The 14542-nt window shown below is 50.0% G+C and overlaps 1 protein-coding gene across 1 annotated transcript; it reads left to right on the top strand.

Annotated features, from left to right (window-relative positions):
* The first annotated feature begins 4818 nt into the window (after positions 1 to 4818).
* On the top strand, positions 4819 to 14308 carry LOC121444891 (apelin). Its single transcript, XM_041646815.1, has 3 exons — positions 4819 to 5202; positions 11017 to 11188; positions 11770 to 14308. The coding sequence occupies exons 1-2, from the start codon at positions 5136 to 5138 to the stop codon at positions 11181 to 11183; spliced, it is 234 nt and encodes a 77-aa protein (XP_041502749.1). The 5' UTR covers positions 4819 to 5135; the 3' UTR covers positions 11184 to 11188; positions 11770 to 14308.
* The last annotated feature ends 234 nt before the right edge of the window (positions 14309 to 14542 follow it).

The following is a 14542-nucleotide window of genomic DNA, read 5'->3' as shown; positions in this document are numbered from 1 at the left end:
AACACAATAGCAGCAAAAACCAAACAAGAAATAGTGCCATTGTGGCTGAACTCTGCTAGCAAATTTTGTTATGTCTTTGGGAACGTGTCGGATGAGCAACACTGGCTCTAGAAGGGCTGGATGGATTGTGAACTGAGAGTCCCACGTCTAACCACAGCCACGGGGAACTGCTCTGCTGGTGGCCTCTTAGATCAGTGCTAGAAAGGTATAGAGGAAAAACAAGATATGGAGTAAATGTCCCCCACTCCTGAATTTGCCAGTGGTTTTGCACAAGCCGAGCTCCCTCCGTGGGCCTCAGTTTTTCTATCCGCATAAGGAGAGGAGTTGGAACTCTTGTTACTAGGAAGTTTCTCTGCTTGCTGGTCAGGCCCATGGTTACCCAGATGACCTTTCTCCTTGCTCACTCTGTTGTTTGCACTGCTCCAGTAAAAAGCAACCACTGTCCAGTTGGAGTTGAGGGTGGTCACATCTTTGAATATTTCTGTTAACTGTTGGTGTTGACTCATCTAAAATTCTGTGGGCAAGTTGTGATGATTTTGCCCAAAATAAGGACTCTTGGTATGTCTCAAGCCTAGAATGAAGATTAGTATGATTATACAATTCTTTCTTTCATTCAGTGACTAGCCTCTGAGAATTGGTTTTGGGCAACAGTTTTGCCGGAGAGAAGACAAAAATGAAAAAGATACAGTCTGACTATCTTATATTGCAATACACACATCGATGAGAGTATGAACAATTATACAATTCTCACCTCTCCAGGGAAACTGAGCCTTGTTCCAAGTACTTTAGAGATTCTGATTATTTAAATCTTCTAAAAACCTGGGGAGCCAGTTCTAAGGTAGCCTGTTTTTCACATTAAGGCAGTGCCAGCTCTGAAAAGGTTAATGCTTTGTTGAAAGTCTCTCATTTAGTAAGAGACAGGGATGCTACAGTAGTCCTGTGTGTTTTCCCACCATGCTTCATTACTTCCTAATTCAAGAGAGTATGACTTAGATGTTAGAGGCTCAAATAAAGCAATATATGGGCCCAAGAACTGGAAAATTGCTTCTTGATGCCCAGTAACAGGAGAGTACAGGCTTTGAGGTTAGGCAGACCTGAGGAAATGATTTGACCTCTGTTAGCCTCAGGTGACTCATTGCTGAAGTGCAGCTGATAAAGATTCAGCGTTGCCTCACAGATTGAAAGGTTAAATAACTTAATACGTTCAAAACACTCAGGATAGTGCTTAACAAATTGTGCTTATGTAATAAACTTTTAGCTATTATGTTATCAGCATCTACGGGGCCAGGTAGAAAGGAATGGGCCGCAACAGGATGCATTCTGAGGCTTCAGTGGAGGAACCTTTGAGTTCAAAGTTGTTGTTTGAAACCAAGCTAGCTGTGGGTAGAAAAATGTAAAATTAACCAAGGAGTCTTCTGGCTTGACCAAGTAGAGTTTGATTTTTCCCTTAGGGTGAGGCATGGACTCCCGAAAGCTCGGTTCGAGAGAACTTCGTACCTGGAATGCACAGCCTGAAGTCATTCTCACACTTCATCTCCCTACATCAGTCGGATCCATCAGATTAGCCTTCCAAAGTATCTGTGGTTTGAGGCAGTAAGATAATGATCAGCTGGCTGGATGTTAAGAAGACAGACGTGGAGGAAGCAGGGCAAAGGCAGAGCCTTTCCTACCTGGCCAGTTCCAGGAGGCCAGAGGCCAGACTCCAAGGTGGGGAGGGGCAGAGGTCAGGCAGAGGAGAAACTTACAGGGCTAGTACACCTCCTATACACGGAGACTAAGTACTTCACACACGTCATCTCACTGAACTGCCCAACTACAACTCTTTGTCCCTGCTGCTATGACAAAATGTCAGAGACATTTTGTGATTTATGTACAGTCAGTAAAAATACATTTCTTATAGTTGTAGAGATTGGACAGTACCAGATCAAAGCATCAAAGGGTCTGATGACAGCTTCCAAACTCTCTTTGCTTCCAATATGGCACCCTGAGTGTGGCTTCTTTTGGGGTGGGGAAGTAGGGAGTGAGGGTCAATACTGTGTTTTTACACGGCAGAAGATACATGTATTAGTTACTTTGGGGGTTGTGAACAAATACCTTAAAAAGTCAACTTCAGGGAGAAAAGATTTATTCTTGGCACACGGTTTGAGGGGGTCACATTCCATCATGGCAGAGAAGTCCTGGCATCAGTAGTGTGACGTGGCTGATTGCATTACATCCACAGTCAGGAAGCACAGAGATGAATACTTATGTTCCACACATTTTCTTCTTTCTCTCCACACCCCCCCCCCCTTTTGGCAAGTACTGGGGGTTGACTCTAGGATCTCCTGCATGTGAGGCAAGTCCCAGCCTCATTTTCTTCTTTGTATTCAGTTGAGACTCTGCCAGTGGAATTGTGCCTCCCACGTCCACGATGGAGCTCCCAATGTCAGCTAAACCTCATAGCCACACCCAGAGGCTTGTCTGTCAGGTGATTCCGTATTCTGTCAAATGGGTCATCAAGATTAACTATCTTGCTGGTTAAAAGAGAACATTGGGGCCCCGTGTGGTGGTGCATGCCTTTAACCCGGGCATTTAGAAGGCAGAGGCAGGCAGATCTGAATTTGAGGCCAGCCTGGACTACAGCGTGGGTAACAGGGCAACCAGGCCTACACAGAGAAACATTATCTCAGAAGAAAAAGAAAAAGAACACAACATTGGATTGTTCCCTTCAACCTCCATTATAAGCACTCCAATCCATTCTTGAGGATGGAGCCCTCGTGAATTAATCACCTTCCAAGAGGTTCCTCTTAATACTATCACCTGGGGGGGGGGTTGTTAGTTCCAACCTATGAGTTTAAAGGGGTACATACCTGGATTGTGCAGAAGCAGCTTTGAAGCCTTAAAGGGGATTCGTAAGGCACTTGGAGCCTCACAATTAATGTGAGGTGCCGAGGAGCAGAATTTAAAATAGTTTACTAAATCTGAGGTTTAAAAAACAATAAACTTCTAGGATAGAGAGGTAGATAAGTCAATGGAGCAGCGATATAGCCCACGGTAATGATATATGACACTATGGAACTGAATTGCATAGTGTTGATGTGGGGACTAATGACATGCCAGGTTCACATAGGTCGGCTATCTCATTTCTGTTCCCAACTACAGCAGATATGGCTAGAGAACAATATTTCTTCTTCTCATTCAACTAATTTTTCCAGTAGGAAAGCAAAAAAAAAAAAAGCCCCCCCCCACTGCCTGCTCACAGCCGGGGTTCCCTGGGATGAAGACATGCTTTTCTTCCTACTCCCCCTCTTCTTCAATGTGGCCAGTTGGATCTCAGGCCATTATCAAGAACTCTTATTCCCATCCAACTCCCTTGATTTATTTGAATAGCTTACTCATATATTCAGAATCACATATTGAGAAGCACCAGCTCACTCTGAGGCACTGTTCTGGTCTGGGGCTGCATTTATACCGAAGACAAAGGTCACTTTGTTGGGGATAGTTTTGGTGAAGGGAGACTGCCAAAGTGTATGCATTAGGATTTTGTAACATTTCAAAGCTTTTTCATGGCATATACTATGGATTTCACATCCTCTGTGATACATAGAAACACTGCCCCACTGTATCTTTGCTGTAGATTTGATGTACACTTGGAACAAACTGCCTTGCTCCCTGCAAGGTGGAAACACCTCTTGATTCAGCCTTTTAAATGTGTGTTGAGTGCCACCTATGTGCAGAGAGTGATATTGGGGAGTTCGGAGAGATCCAGAAGATCCAGAAGAAGGGGGTTCCCAGTCTGAGGAAAGAAGAGGTGCATTTCTTTGGGAACCCCCATGCTGTGGAAGGAGATTAGAGTCCAGAGTAGAAAGACAAACGACCCCAGGACCCTCTTATAACGGGGAATCCCAGCTGAATGTAAAAGAAAACCAGGTGAGTTTGGAAAGAGTTGGGAGGCCCTTCCCCATAATGAGACAAAACTAGGTAGGGGACAGCTCCAAGCAACAAGAAAGGGCACATGGCAGAACCTGCAGAATGTCTCTCGACAGTGTAGAGGAACCAGGAGGCAGCATCTCCAGGGGAATGGTTGGGGCACAGGGACAGGAGGACGCCTTTTAGATTGGGTGGGATTGTGAAGTTTTGCCACATGCCTGAAGAACTCACTCGCGGGGCCAGACCAGGGTAGAGGGTACTCGCTAGGAGACAGCAGGAGAAACAAGGGTGGTAGGCAGTTACCCAGGCAATCACCTCCAATTCTAATTCAGTTGAAGAGAAAGAGGGGGAAGGAGGCGGAGTCAGGGAAGATTTTGAGTACCCCCCCCACACACACACACTTGGTAATAGAGAGTGACAAAGGGAGAAAGAACGTGATCGGGGTCAGAAATGGATTGGGGTGTTGTGGGGATCCCAAATAGGGTCCTTCTCCAAATGCTCAGGTACACTGACAGCTGTTAAGGAAACCAGGTCGGAAAGGGTTAAGTGTGCCCCTCCATTGATCCAAAGGCTTCCTGTGTTTGAAATCCTTCAGGTCTCTACGAACTCTCTGGACCCCGGCCAGGCAGGCATTGTCCGGGGAGCGGCTGTGGGTTGTCCGAGCGGCCGCTCAGCCTTTGTTGTGGGGCCACCTCGGGGTTCCCTCTCGCGTCCTGGATAGGGCTGCAGCGTGCTTGCCGGGAGGGGGGCGGTGCGGGAGGCTCACTCCCTCACCCTCTTCCTGCTCTCCGCCCCCCCACCCCCACCCAGCCCTCCCGATGACCACATGACCAAGTGGGCTCGCGGCCAAACCACAAGCTACAAAATGCAGCCCCCGAAGTGAGCAGGGAAGCATTCTCTCTAGCAGCCTGGACCAACGGGAAGTTGCGAGTCGCGGGGCGAGCACAGCCGGCCACTTGGAGAGTTTTTGCTGCTGTCCCAGAGCCACCTAGGCTAACTTCGCGGCGTTGCCCCGCGGCGGCAGAGAAGGCTGCTGCAGAGCAGAGGCGGCCAGCGGGCGTGGGGCCGGCTGCCAGCAGCACTGCTGGGGCGCGCACCCTCCCGTGGTCCGGGAGCCACGCGAACTCTGTGCCCGCACGCGCCAGCCCCAGCTCGCGCCTTTCTCAGTGTCCCTGGTGCCCCACTTCTCTGCCCCTCTTCAGGGCCGCTGCAGACCGAGTTGCAACATGAATCTGCGACTCTGCGTGCAGGCGCTGCTGCTGCTCTGGCTCTCCTTGACTGCGGTGTGTGGAGGTGAGTGCGTGCCCTTCCACTTGCCCGGGTTTTCTCCAGGGCTCTTCCTAGTTGCAGCCAGCGCGCTCCTCTCTTTCTGCCCCACGCTCTTCCCGCCTCCCAGGAAACTCGGCGCGAGCCTTGCAGGAGCAGCCACGCGCCAGCCACACCGGGAGACAGATTGACAGGGCATCCCAGGGCGGGGGGCGGGGGGCGGGGGCGACATGTTATGTAGGCACTGCTTCTTCGGACATTGCGGGGAGGGGGGTTCGGGAATATCTCATACATCACCATTTGGCCCCTCTTGAGTACTCCTCTCAGTTTAAGGCACTCAGGGCCCCAGACTTGCACCCTGTGTCCTATACCCTGCACCCCACTTGGTGGCAGGGAGTATGGGGATATGTCCAGTTCACCTCATGGATCAGTGGAGGTGACTGACCTGAGCTGAGTGGTCTGAGCTCCACGTTGAAGGTCTCTGTGTCTTGGAGTTTAGGGGGCCGCTGGCAAGTTCAGGGGCTTAAGCGGCTGGGGATGATGTGCCAACTTGTAGACGTGACACTTGTTGCATAGTCAGGAGCACGCTGCGGGGGGCGGAGGCGGGGGGGGGAGGGGGGAGGGCGGGGGCGACCGCAGTGGCTAGTGAATCCCAGCTGTTGCTCCTTTCAGCCTGTGTGTGAGCAGAGGCAGCCTACTTAGGCAGATCTGGACTGGACAGGGTCAGGCTGGTCTCCTCCTGCACTCCAAGGTCCTGGATGATCTTCTTCCCTGCTCCACGTGGGCCACCTGGCCTACAGCCTCTATCTCTCTGGGAGACTTGCTTCTTCTGTATTCTGGCTTCATCCTCCACTATTGCCCCAGGTATAACTTCAGTCCCCCTGTCTCCAGGTACCAACCCAGTAAACACAGGCGGCCCTCCGTGCATCTCAGGGAAGTGGCAGGGCGGGAGGGGGGGAGTCCTTCATTTCCACGTGTACCAGCCCTGCACCTGGAAATTCTTGGCACTGGAACTCCCTTGCCTACTTCAGTCAGGGTCTTCGGTGTCCCAGGAGCCCCTGCCCAGGCTGCCTGTCCTCTGTGTGTCAGAGCCTTCTGAAGCTGCCAGCTCCCACCTTCAGCTGCCCCAGTCCTATGATCTGGCTGTCAGTGCAGCCTGCCTGGCACAGCAGAAGGGGAAGGTCAAGACCAGGTGGACAGTTGCCAGTGCCAGGGCTGGAGTCACAGGGAAGTGAGAGGAGAGAGAGAGAGAGAGAGAGAGAGAGAGAGAGAGAGAGAGAGAGAGAGAGAGAGAGAGAGAGAGAGAGAGAGCTGGACAGTGGGCTTTCTAGAGGAAGAAACCCAGGAACTTATTTGGTTTGAACCCCTCCAGAACAGGAGGATGGCCCGCTGCCCAGGAGCCTCTAGAGTTCTGGCCAACTCTGTCTGCCTCTCTTTGTGGCCACCTCCTTTCTGTGCTCTTGTTCTTTGGCATTGCCTTGCACTCAGGCTTCTCCGGAAAGTACATTGGCCCGGTCGATGCCTCCTGCCTCCAGGTAGCTGTCCAGTGGTCTCCTGTGAGACTCTAGCACTGGGGCAGCCCCTGCTTGGGAAGAAGGGTGAAGACTTTCTTCCCAGAAACTTCTGCCGGTCAGGCAATGGCAGGAAGGGAGCAAAAGCTGTGAATAAAGATATTACAACAGCCTGCCCCTCCATTGGCTTACTTAGACAATATGGTTGGCAAGACAACACATCTTCATAGTTTGCCTTCAGAAAGGTGGTACCTTTGGAGAAGAACATGATTGGGTACAGAAAGGGTGCCCCAAAGGAGGCTGGACCACCTGGAGCTGCATACTTCCCTAGAGGGTGAGGGGAGAGTATAAGTAAGACTTTGGCTAGTAGATACTCTGTGAATCCTTCAGGGTCCAGCTATTACTAGTAAAGGGGCGAGCTGATTTCAAGGAAGTAGTTTCTGGTCCAGACCCCGAAACTTCTTGCTTTGTCTCCTCCTTTTACATGAAGTCTTTTGCACATCATAATGTGGGCGTAAGCCTCACCCTTACGTTTTATTTAAGATTAGCATTGGCTACTTCTAAAGATCCCACTATTTTCCCATACTCTTCGAGCAAAGGAGGACACCTTTTTGGAGGTAGCCAGCAGCCAGAGGTTTAGGTGTGCACACTTCTACTTCCACTGTGTCCTGGTCTAAAGAGCAGAGCCCTAGAATCACTTTGTCCTTAGAGCAGGCTTGCATGAACTCTCCACAGCCAGTCCCCAAAGCTCCAGGCTCAAAATCCATACTTCCTCTTCTCTTCTACTTTCTCTTCTGACTTGGAATGTTCACCTCTCTTCTCCCCTCCTCCAACTCTACAGACTCCTCACTGCCTCCTGACCTGGGATACACTTTGCTCTTCTGAGTCTGAGAGTTTCTGAGTCCTGGCCAAGTGTCCCTAGGTCTCTGAGCACCGCTTTCTTTCGTCTCCTCCCCCTTGGCAACTTCTACTCCAGCACACAGTGTAAGGACAGCTTACTGTACCCCTCCCACTGTGGAGAACATCTCCACTTCATTCCCAGTTCTAAGCTCTAGGCATCCTTGTAACCCGAGCCAGGCCTGTCAACAGTAAAGTCCTGAGGCTAGTCGGGCTTCCCAGAGCCTGATCCAGATAAGCAAAGCTGGCTGTAGAAGACAGCACAGAGTCTCGGAGAAGGTGGCTCATATCCCAAAGACCCAAGCCTTACTACAGAGCAGTGGGCATAGATAGCATCACCAGTGGGATCTCCACCAGCACCTAGGGGTGGGCTTGGAAAGCAATCACTATACAGACCAGACCCTGAACAAGAAAATAGGTGCACCATTCTGCTGAGGCTGGCGTGTTTCTGAAAAATTTCAGACTCCTTTTTGTGTCTCAGCAGGGTTGGAGTTCAGGTTGCACGAAAATCAAATCCCGCTCTTCCCCTGGCTGCAGTTCCCAGCTTGAAAACGCCGTTGCCTCACTCTTGTGAACAAGGGCTCCAATCTTCTTGGCTTGAGATTCTCTGGGAAATAGCTTCTGCTTCCTTTTAAGCAGAAAATAAGTTGGAAGGGCACATTGAAGTGTATTGGGGTATTCCCCGTCTCTAAAGGGGAATGCCTTTTGTACAGCCAAGACCTCTGTGGTGATGAGAATCAGTGGCCTCTAATTTGTTCTTTCAGACAGGACAAAGCCAGGGTTTCAGGTATCGGCTGGCTTATCTGACTAGCAGCAAAAATAGGAAACGAATGGGTGATGGGATCAGAGTGTGGGAGGAGCCCACAGACTTCCTGTGATGGGGAGGATAATGTGCTCCACCCCAATAGGATGGAAGAGACTAAGCAGCTTCTGGGGTGGCCACTTTCCCAGGCCTGGGTGAGCCTCAGTGAGCTCAGGGTGGATTTTCTTTGCAGGTCTAGAGTCTAGACATCTTCCTGGCCTGAGTTGGAGCAACTGTCAGCATGTTGCCCATCCTGGCTCTTGACTTTCCTTCCTATGGGGCCCTTCCCCCCCCCCCCCAGTCTTCTTTGACTGCCATAGACACGGACAATCTCGGGCCATGAAGACATGGTGGTGGGGGTTGTGGTGGCGGTGGTGGTGGTAGGGCGTGTGTGTGTGATAACTTCCTTCCTCCTGGCACTATCCATACCTCTTTTACTCCATGCTTACTGTATCTCTAGAACACAATGGCTTAGACCATTTTTCCAAATCCTGTAGTTGATGACATGGACATGACAACCAATGTCTTATTTTTTTAAGGCCTGTCGGGTCCTTCTCCTATGCATGACTACATGCTGGACACAGTCCTTACCATCCGCTCCCTTAAACATGTTTCTAGTTCTGACTTCTCGTTAGCATTGCTAAGACTCACCCTCAAGGCTCAGGGTAAGCTTTGATGAGATCCTAAAACTCAGGACATTGGTTAGATCAACTGCGGGGGAGGGGGAGGACACCTAACAATGGTGCTCCTGAGCCCCTTCACAGATGGTAACAGGAAGGCAACTCTAGGTTAGTCAAACAGAAGCAATCCCTAAGGCTTCTCATCATCATTCCTCTTGTCTCCAAAGTATTAATATTTTTAAATCTTAGTTCTCCTGAATAATAGGTTTACAGGCTCAGTTGTCACACTGACACACTTTAACCCCGAGCATGGAAGTGTGGCAAGTCAATCCTTGTAAACCCCTGGGTTCTAGTGGGCCTGGTGGTTTTTCTTGGACAAGAATGGAAGGGTGTTGTAGGGATAGAGAAGGTATGTGTGCGGGGGGGGGGGGGGCATGTAGTGTGCTTTCCTGGATCTGAGTGAGGAGGAAAAACAGCAGCCCTAAAGTCTGCACAAAAAGGGCCACAAGGACAAACCTCGCCCACTTTTGGCCCAAGAGGATGCCTGGAAATTGTCTGCAAGCTGAGAAAGACTCACTAGAACCAAGGGGCCAAGGAAAGAGCCAGAGTATGGGGGCATTGGAGACAGGGAGGAGTAGCCAACTGGATGCTATATGGAAACTGGGAGCCACTGGCGGGAATTCCTTGATGGACGGCAATGAGACTCAAGGAACAGGGATATATAGCTGAAGGCAAAACTGATGGTGTGCATGGAACAGAGGCTGGTATTCATTATCATCGGCCTCAGGCACTGCTGTGTTTCTGAATGCCACGCCCATATTGGGCATTGCACAAGCATCCTACTCCTCTGCCTCTTCCCCAGAACCATCTCACCCCTGCACACTGTCTGCTTCTAGTGTCCAAGGATGTCACTGGGTACTAGCTCAGCTTTCCTGGCTGCACTTCTGGCTCTGTGGGAGCTGGCACATGTGCCTTCTCCCTCATCTTTCCCAAGAACATCCTGCACAACTTGGATTCCATTAGGGGCTCAGTGGCATCAGATGCCTTTTGCACTAAGCCACATGTGGGCAGATGGAGACAGGAGCCTGGAAGGGCACAACAGAAGCCAGGTGGAAAGAATTTGAATCAGATTTTGGGTAGGAGGTGTGATCTAGAATGGTAGATTGATGGGGTGGTGCCCACCCCACTCCTGGGCTTACCCCAGGAATGAATGCATGGGCATACTGCCACGGGTGACACTTCCTGCACGCATTCACTCACATGTGCCGTATTTATTAGCCTCTAAATTTGGTCACAGGCTGAAGAGAACCCAATGCAAAGCAGGCTGAGTCAGTTATGTCCCAGCCACATCCATAAGGAAGTCTTGGGAGCAAGGAAAAGCCTCAAAGATCCCTAACTACTGACGAGGTGCCCAAGGGGGACAGATGAGACCCCTAGCACACCGAAGTGAGTCACCCTGCCTTTTTTCAAAGAATGTAAGCATGGGGTGACATTCATTTGTTATTTGTTTTAAAATATTGCAGCCAAGGGGAAAAAGAATAAGCAAAGCACACGAGCCCATTCAATAACAGACATATGGACATAGGTCCATGAAGGGGCATCATTGTGATGTTGTATGTCTGAAATGTTTGGAGGACACCAGCTGCAGGGGTGCCATTATGCATCATTGTGCACTACAGCCAAGTTGTGCTCCACGGCCAGGTATTGGCTTGATGCTCCAGAATGCACCCCGATCATGACATTGTCCAAGGAAGAACTTGTTGGTGCCTGTCAGACACATGATATAACTGCTCAAAGGATATAAAATTAGTCACCCCAATAGCAAAACAAGTGGTTCCCTTTGCCCCAGAACAGTGCACGGGTCTTTTGTCTTTTCATCAGGTTGGAAAAGAAAAATTATGAGGGGCGCCACCTTGTGGAGAAGTTGCACTGTCCCTTGGGCCGTGGCCTCCTCTGCTGTCTCCACCGTTCATCTTCCTGGCTAACGGCTTTACTCCTCTCCTCTCTGCAGTGCCACTGATGCTGCCTCCAGACGGGAAGGGGCTAGAAGAAGGCAACATGCGCTACTTGGTGCAGCCCAGAGCTTCGAGGACTGGTCCTGGGCCCTGGCAGGGAGGCAGGAGGAAATTCCGCAGACAGCGCCCCCGTCTCTCCCATAAGGGTCCCATGCCTTTCTGAATCAGGTATTAGAGCCCCTTGCCAGTTGGTAACACTAACGGGTATGGACAGCCTGCTATTGAAGATGAGACACAGCAGGGTCTTAGAGCTTCCTGGGAGCTATTTATTTCTAATCTATTTTATAGAAGAGATTGTGACCCAGCGAAGGCCTTAGCGCTTGGGGCCAATCTCCCGACTCCCTCCCAAGAGCAGAGTATTTTGTTTTCCCTCTACTCTTCTGCCTGGGATTGGACAGGCTGCTGCCACTGAGTAGTTCTCGAAGTCTTAGCAGGCCGTGGCTGGAGAGGTGTGCCGAGGGCATGCCTATAGCTATCTAGTGTGCACTCTTACCAGGTCCAGGGGCGCATGGGAAGGCAGCAGAGAGCCTAGGGACTGTCAAGCATGGGACAGGAGAGCCTGGGTGGTAGTGTCCAGAGCTGGGAGAAGCAGAGAGGAATGGAAGGTGGCCAGAGAGATCAGGGCCCTTGAAGCCTGGCCTGCTTCTTCCGCTGGTGCCTTCTTGCTTGGTGCCTTGAGAGTGGGCATGACTTTTGTTTCCTCCCTAGTATATGTCTGTGACTTCTTTCTTCTTGTTTTGTCTCTTTAGGATTGAAGGGCTCACCACGTCCCGCCTGGTGCTGTTCTCCCTACTCCACAAATTCGTTCTCTTCTCTGGAACCTTCGCATCCATTTGGCTCTCGTCTTGCACCTGTTATAGCTGCCAATGGTCCTGGCTCTTCTCACCCACCAAGTTCCTCTAATGGCGTGGTCCTGCCCCTCGTTTGCATGATTCCATTTCTCTCACAAGGATCCAATTGACCCATCTCCCTGGCCACTCCTTGGACTGCCATTGGAGACCCAGCTTCTAGTTCTAGTCCCTATCAATTGGTCTTAGCCTTCCCTTGCCCCTTCCCTCTCCCCATTATCTCGGAAAATGGACAGGAGCACTCCCTCCTTTGATGGATTCCTTCATTCCTTCAAAGCACATTTGTGCTTTCTTATCCATTGGACTTCTCACTTAGGAGTACAGAGATGTGCAATGAGACACTTTGGTTGAGAGGGATTGGGTGTTGGGATCGGGAGAAGGTGCACTAGGGACACTGAAATGTGGGCAAGTGTGGTGAAGGGGTGAGGAGAAAGCGCTGCCACGGCTTCTTTCTCAGCTCTGTCTGGCCCTGTCAAGGAAAAGGCAAAGGAGAGGGACCCATGAAGTATTTTGTCCTCATCCTTTCTGCTCTCTGTCGCAGCTAGTTCAGTCTCCAGGTCAGAAGGGGAGAGTGTTGAGCCCGATATGGTTCCATACTCTCCTGGGAGTAAAAGCTAACTAAGAAGGATAGTTGTTTTTGCCAAAAAATAAAAAAATAAAAAAAATCACCGAGAATCAGAGCCCAAAAGACCCTTGAAGATCACTTGCACAAACAGAGGCACCTGAGAGGGGAATGACCCGCTCAGTGCCACTGCAGAGTCTCAATGGGGACCAGGTCTCCAATCTCCCACTTTGTGATGTCCGTTTTCCTCTTGATGATGTCCTTTCATAGCAAATGAAGTGCCTTTGGCTGGGTTTAGTGCAGAGGGTGGCTGGGCAGGATGGGGAGGGAGAGGCAAGCCAGCTATGAACTGCCTTGTGTGAGCATAGAGCTTCCCACTCCCGACCTGTCCTGGAATATTCTGTAAGTGGTGAGATGTACCCCACACAGGCCAGGTCCCAGCCACACACCCAGGCTCAAGCTACTTTAATTGGGGTTCTCAGGCACTGAAACTACCATTTAGCCCCTGGCACTGGCTGTCATGATCCCCTATGTTGACTGGGCCCTTGTTCTTGTGGCTTTGGGGGAGGCATGTCAGAGTGGAGAAAGGGGAAGAAAGGAAGGAGAGAAGGAAGAAAGGAGGAGAGATGGGCGGTTGTGAAGGTAGGGTCCATCACTCCACCAAGAGGCCCCGACTCTTGCCAGGAGTCCTTTGCAGCCCTTCCTTGAAGGGAGACCCTCATCGTTTGCCTGAGCAGATGGTCTTCTCAGAGGCCTCCCAGGAGGGAGGAAAGAGAAGACAGAAGCTTGATCTTCACTTACATATGTGTAGGGCAGGGGAAGTCAGGACCCCCAAGCCCTGTATTAACCCTAAGATTGCCTATCCATCCCTCCCCAAAGCCTTTGCTTCCCATCTGCTGCTGCTAATGCTGCTGCTGCCGCCACTGCTGCCGCTTCAAAGCCCACCCTGGGGAGCTGGGCCAGGCATAGCTTCCTCTTGGGCTTGAAGTGGGGAGCTGGCTGGTGCCTCTTCTACTGCTGGTACCCCTACCAAGGACCAGGCCTTCTTCCTCTTTGTTGTTTCTGCATCTCCTGCCTTATCAGCCTGCCGTGCTCAGCCCCACAGGGAAGGGGAGAGAAGATGACAATGATGGCTGAGAAAGAGGGGAGACAGCAACAGAAGAGAGGAATAAGTGGGCCTGGTGGGCTGTCTTATTTAAAGTGGTTGTGTATGATTCTTATACTAATTTATATAAAGATATTAAGGCCTTTTGCGTAAAAAGAAAAACTGTCCCCTTAACTGTGCCCACTGTATTTGTAAAGATTGTTCTGTGTAAATATGTCTTTATAATAAAGAGTTCAATGCTGACAGTTTGCCCTTACTCTTTGAGGTCATACTCAGGAGGGGCCTTTCTCTCCCCCAAGGGCCATGCTTGTCCCTGTGCCCACAGTTTGCACGTGTAGGAGGGAAGTGCTTGCATCCCCGACTTGTTCTAGGTCAGCTGGCCTCAAACCGATTTGCTGCAAGCGCACAAAAGGACTCTCTATGTTTAAGGGCCAGTTCACATAAATTTGAGCCCCTTTTAAGTCCTCTGGCATCTGTTCGAATGTCCTCATTCTCCTGGCAGTGTCGGGTCAGGTCGAGGATTCTTTTTTCAGAAGCAATTCATTTAAGGACATGCTGATCAAAGGTGGGATTTGTACTAAACGTTTTGTATCCCTGGTGGGTGTCTACTGTTTTATCTGCTTTTGAATACTTTCAAGACTTTTCAGCCAGTTTGCCTTTCTTGAAAAATGTTGTTTCCAGCCACAAATACATTTGGTAATGACTTTGTATGTTTCATTTTATGTTTCACAAAGTGGAGTTGCTTGATGAATGAGATAGCCTGGAAAATAAAATGCAAGGAGTTCAATATAATTCTGCCCCATCTGTCTTACTTTTTCATGCCTGTTGTCAAAATGTCAATATCTTGCAGAACAGACACGAACATTGGGTACATGCTAATTTGGTTAATAAACCCATTAGGTGCGCACAAGCATACACAAAACAGAGAAAAACACAATGAGACAGAAATTGTCAGAATAGATACGTTTGATAAATCTTGTGAGAAATACTGTAGACTTGACAAATAT

This window comes from Microtus oregoni, unplaced genomic scaffold (genome assembly GCF_018167655.1).
Source record: "Microtus oregoni isolate MIOR12 unplaced genomic scaffold, Mior012 000146F_ref0000122, whole genome shotgun sequence".
NCBI classification, from domain to species: Eukaryota; Metazoa; Chordata; class Mammalia; order Rodentia; family Cricetidae; genus Microtus; species Microtus oregoni.
Note: the sequence above shows the minus strand (reverse complement) of the source record. Positions and strands in the feature narration are given on the sequence as shown.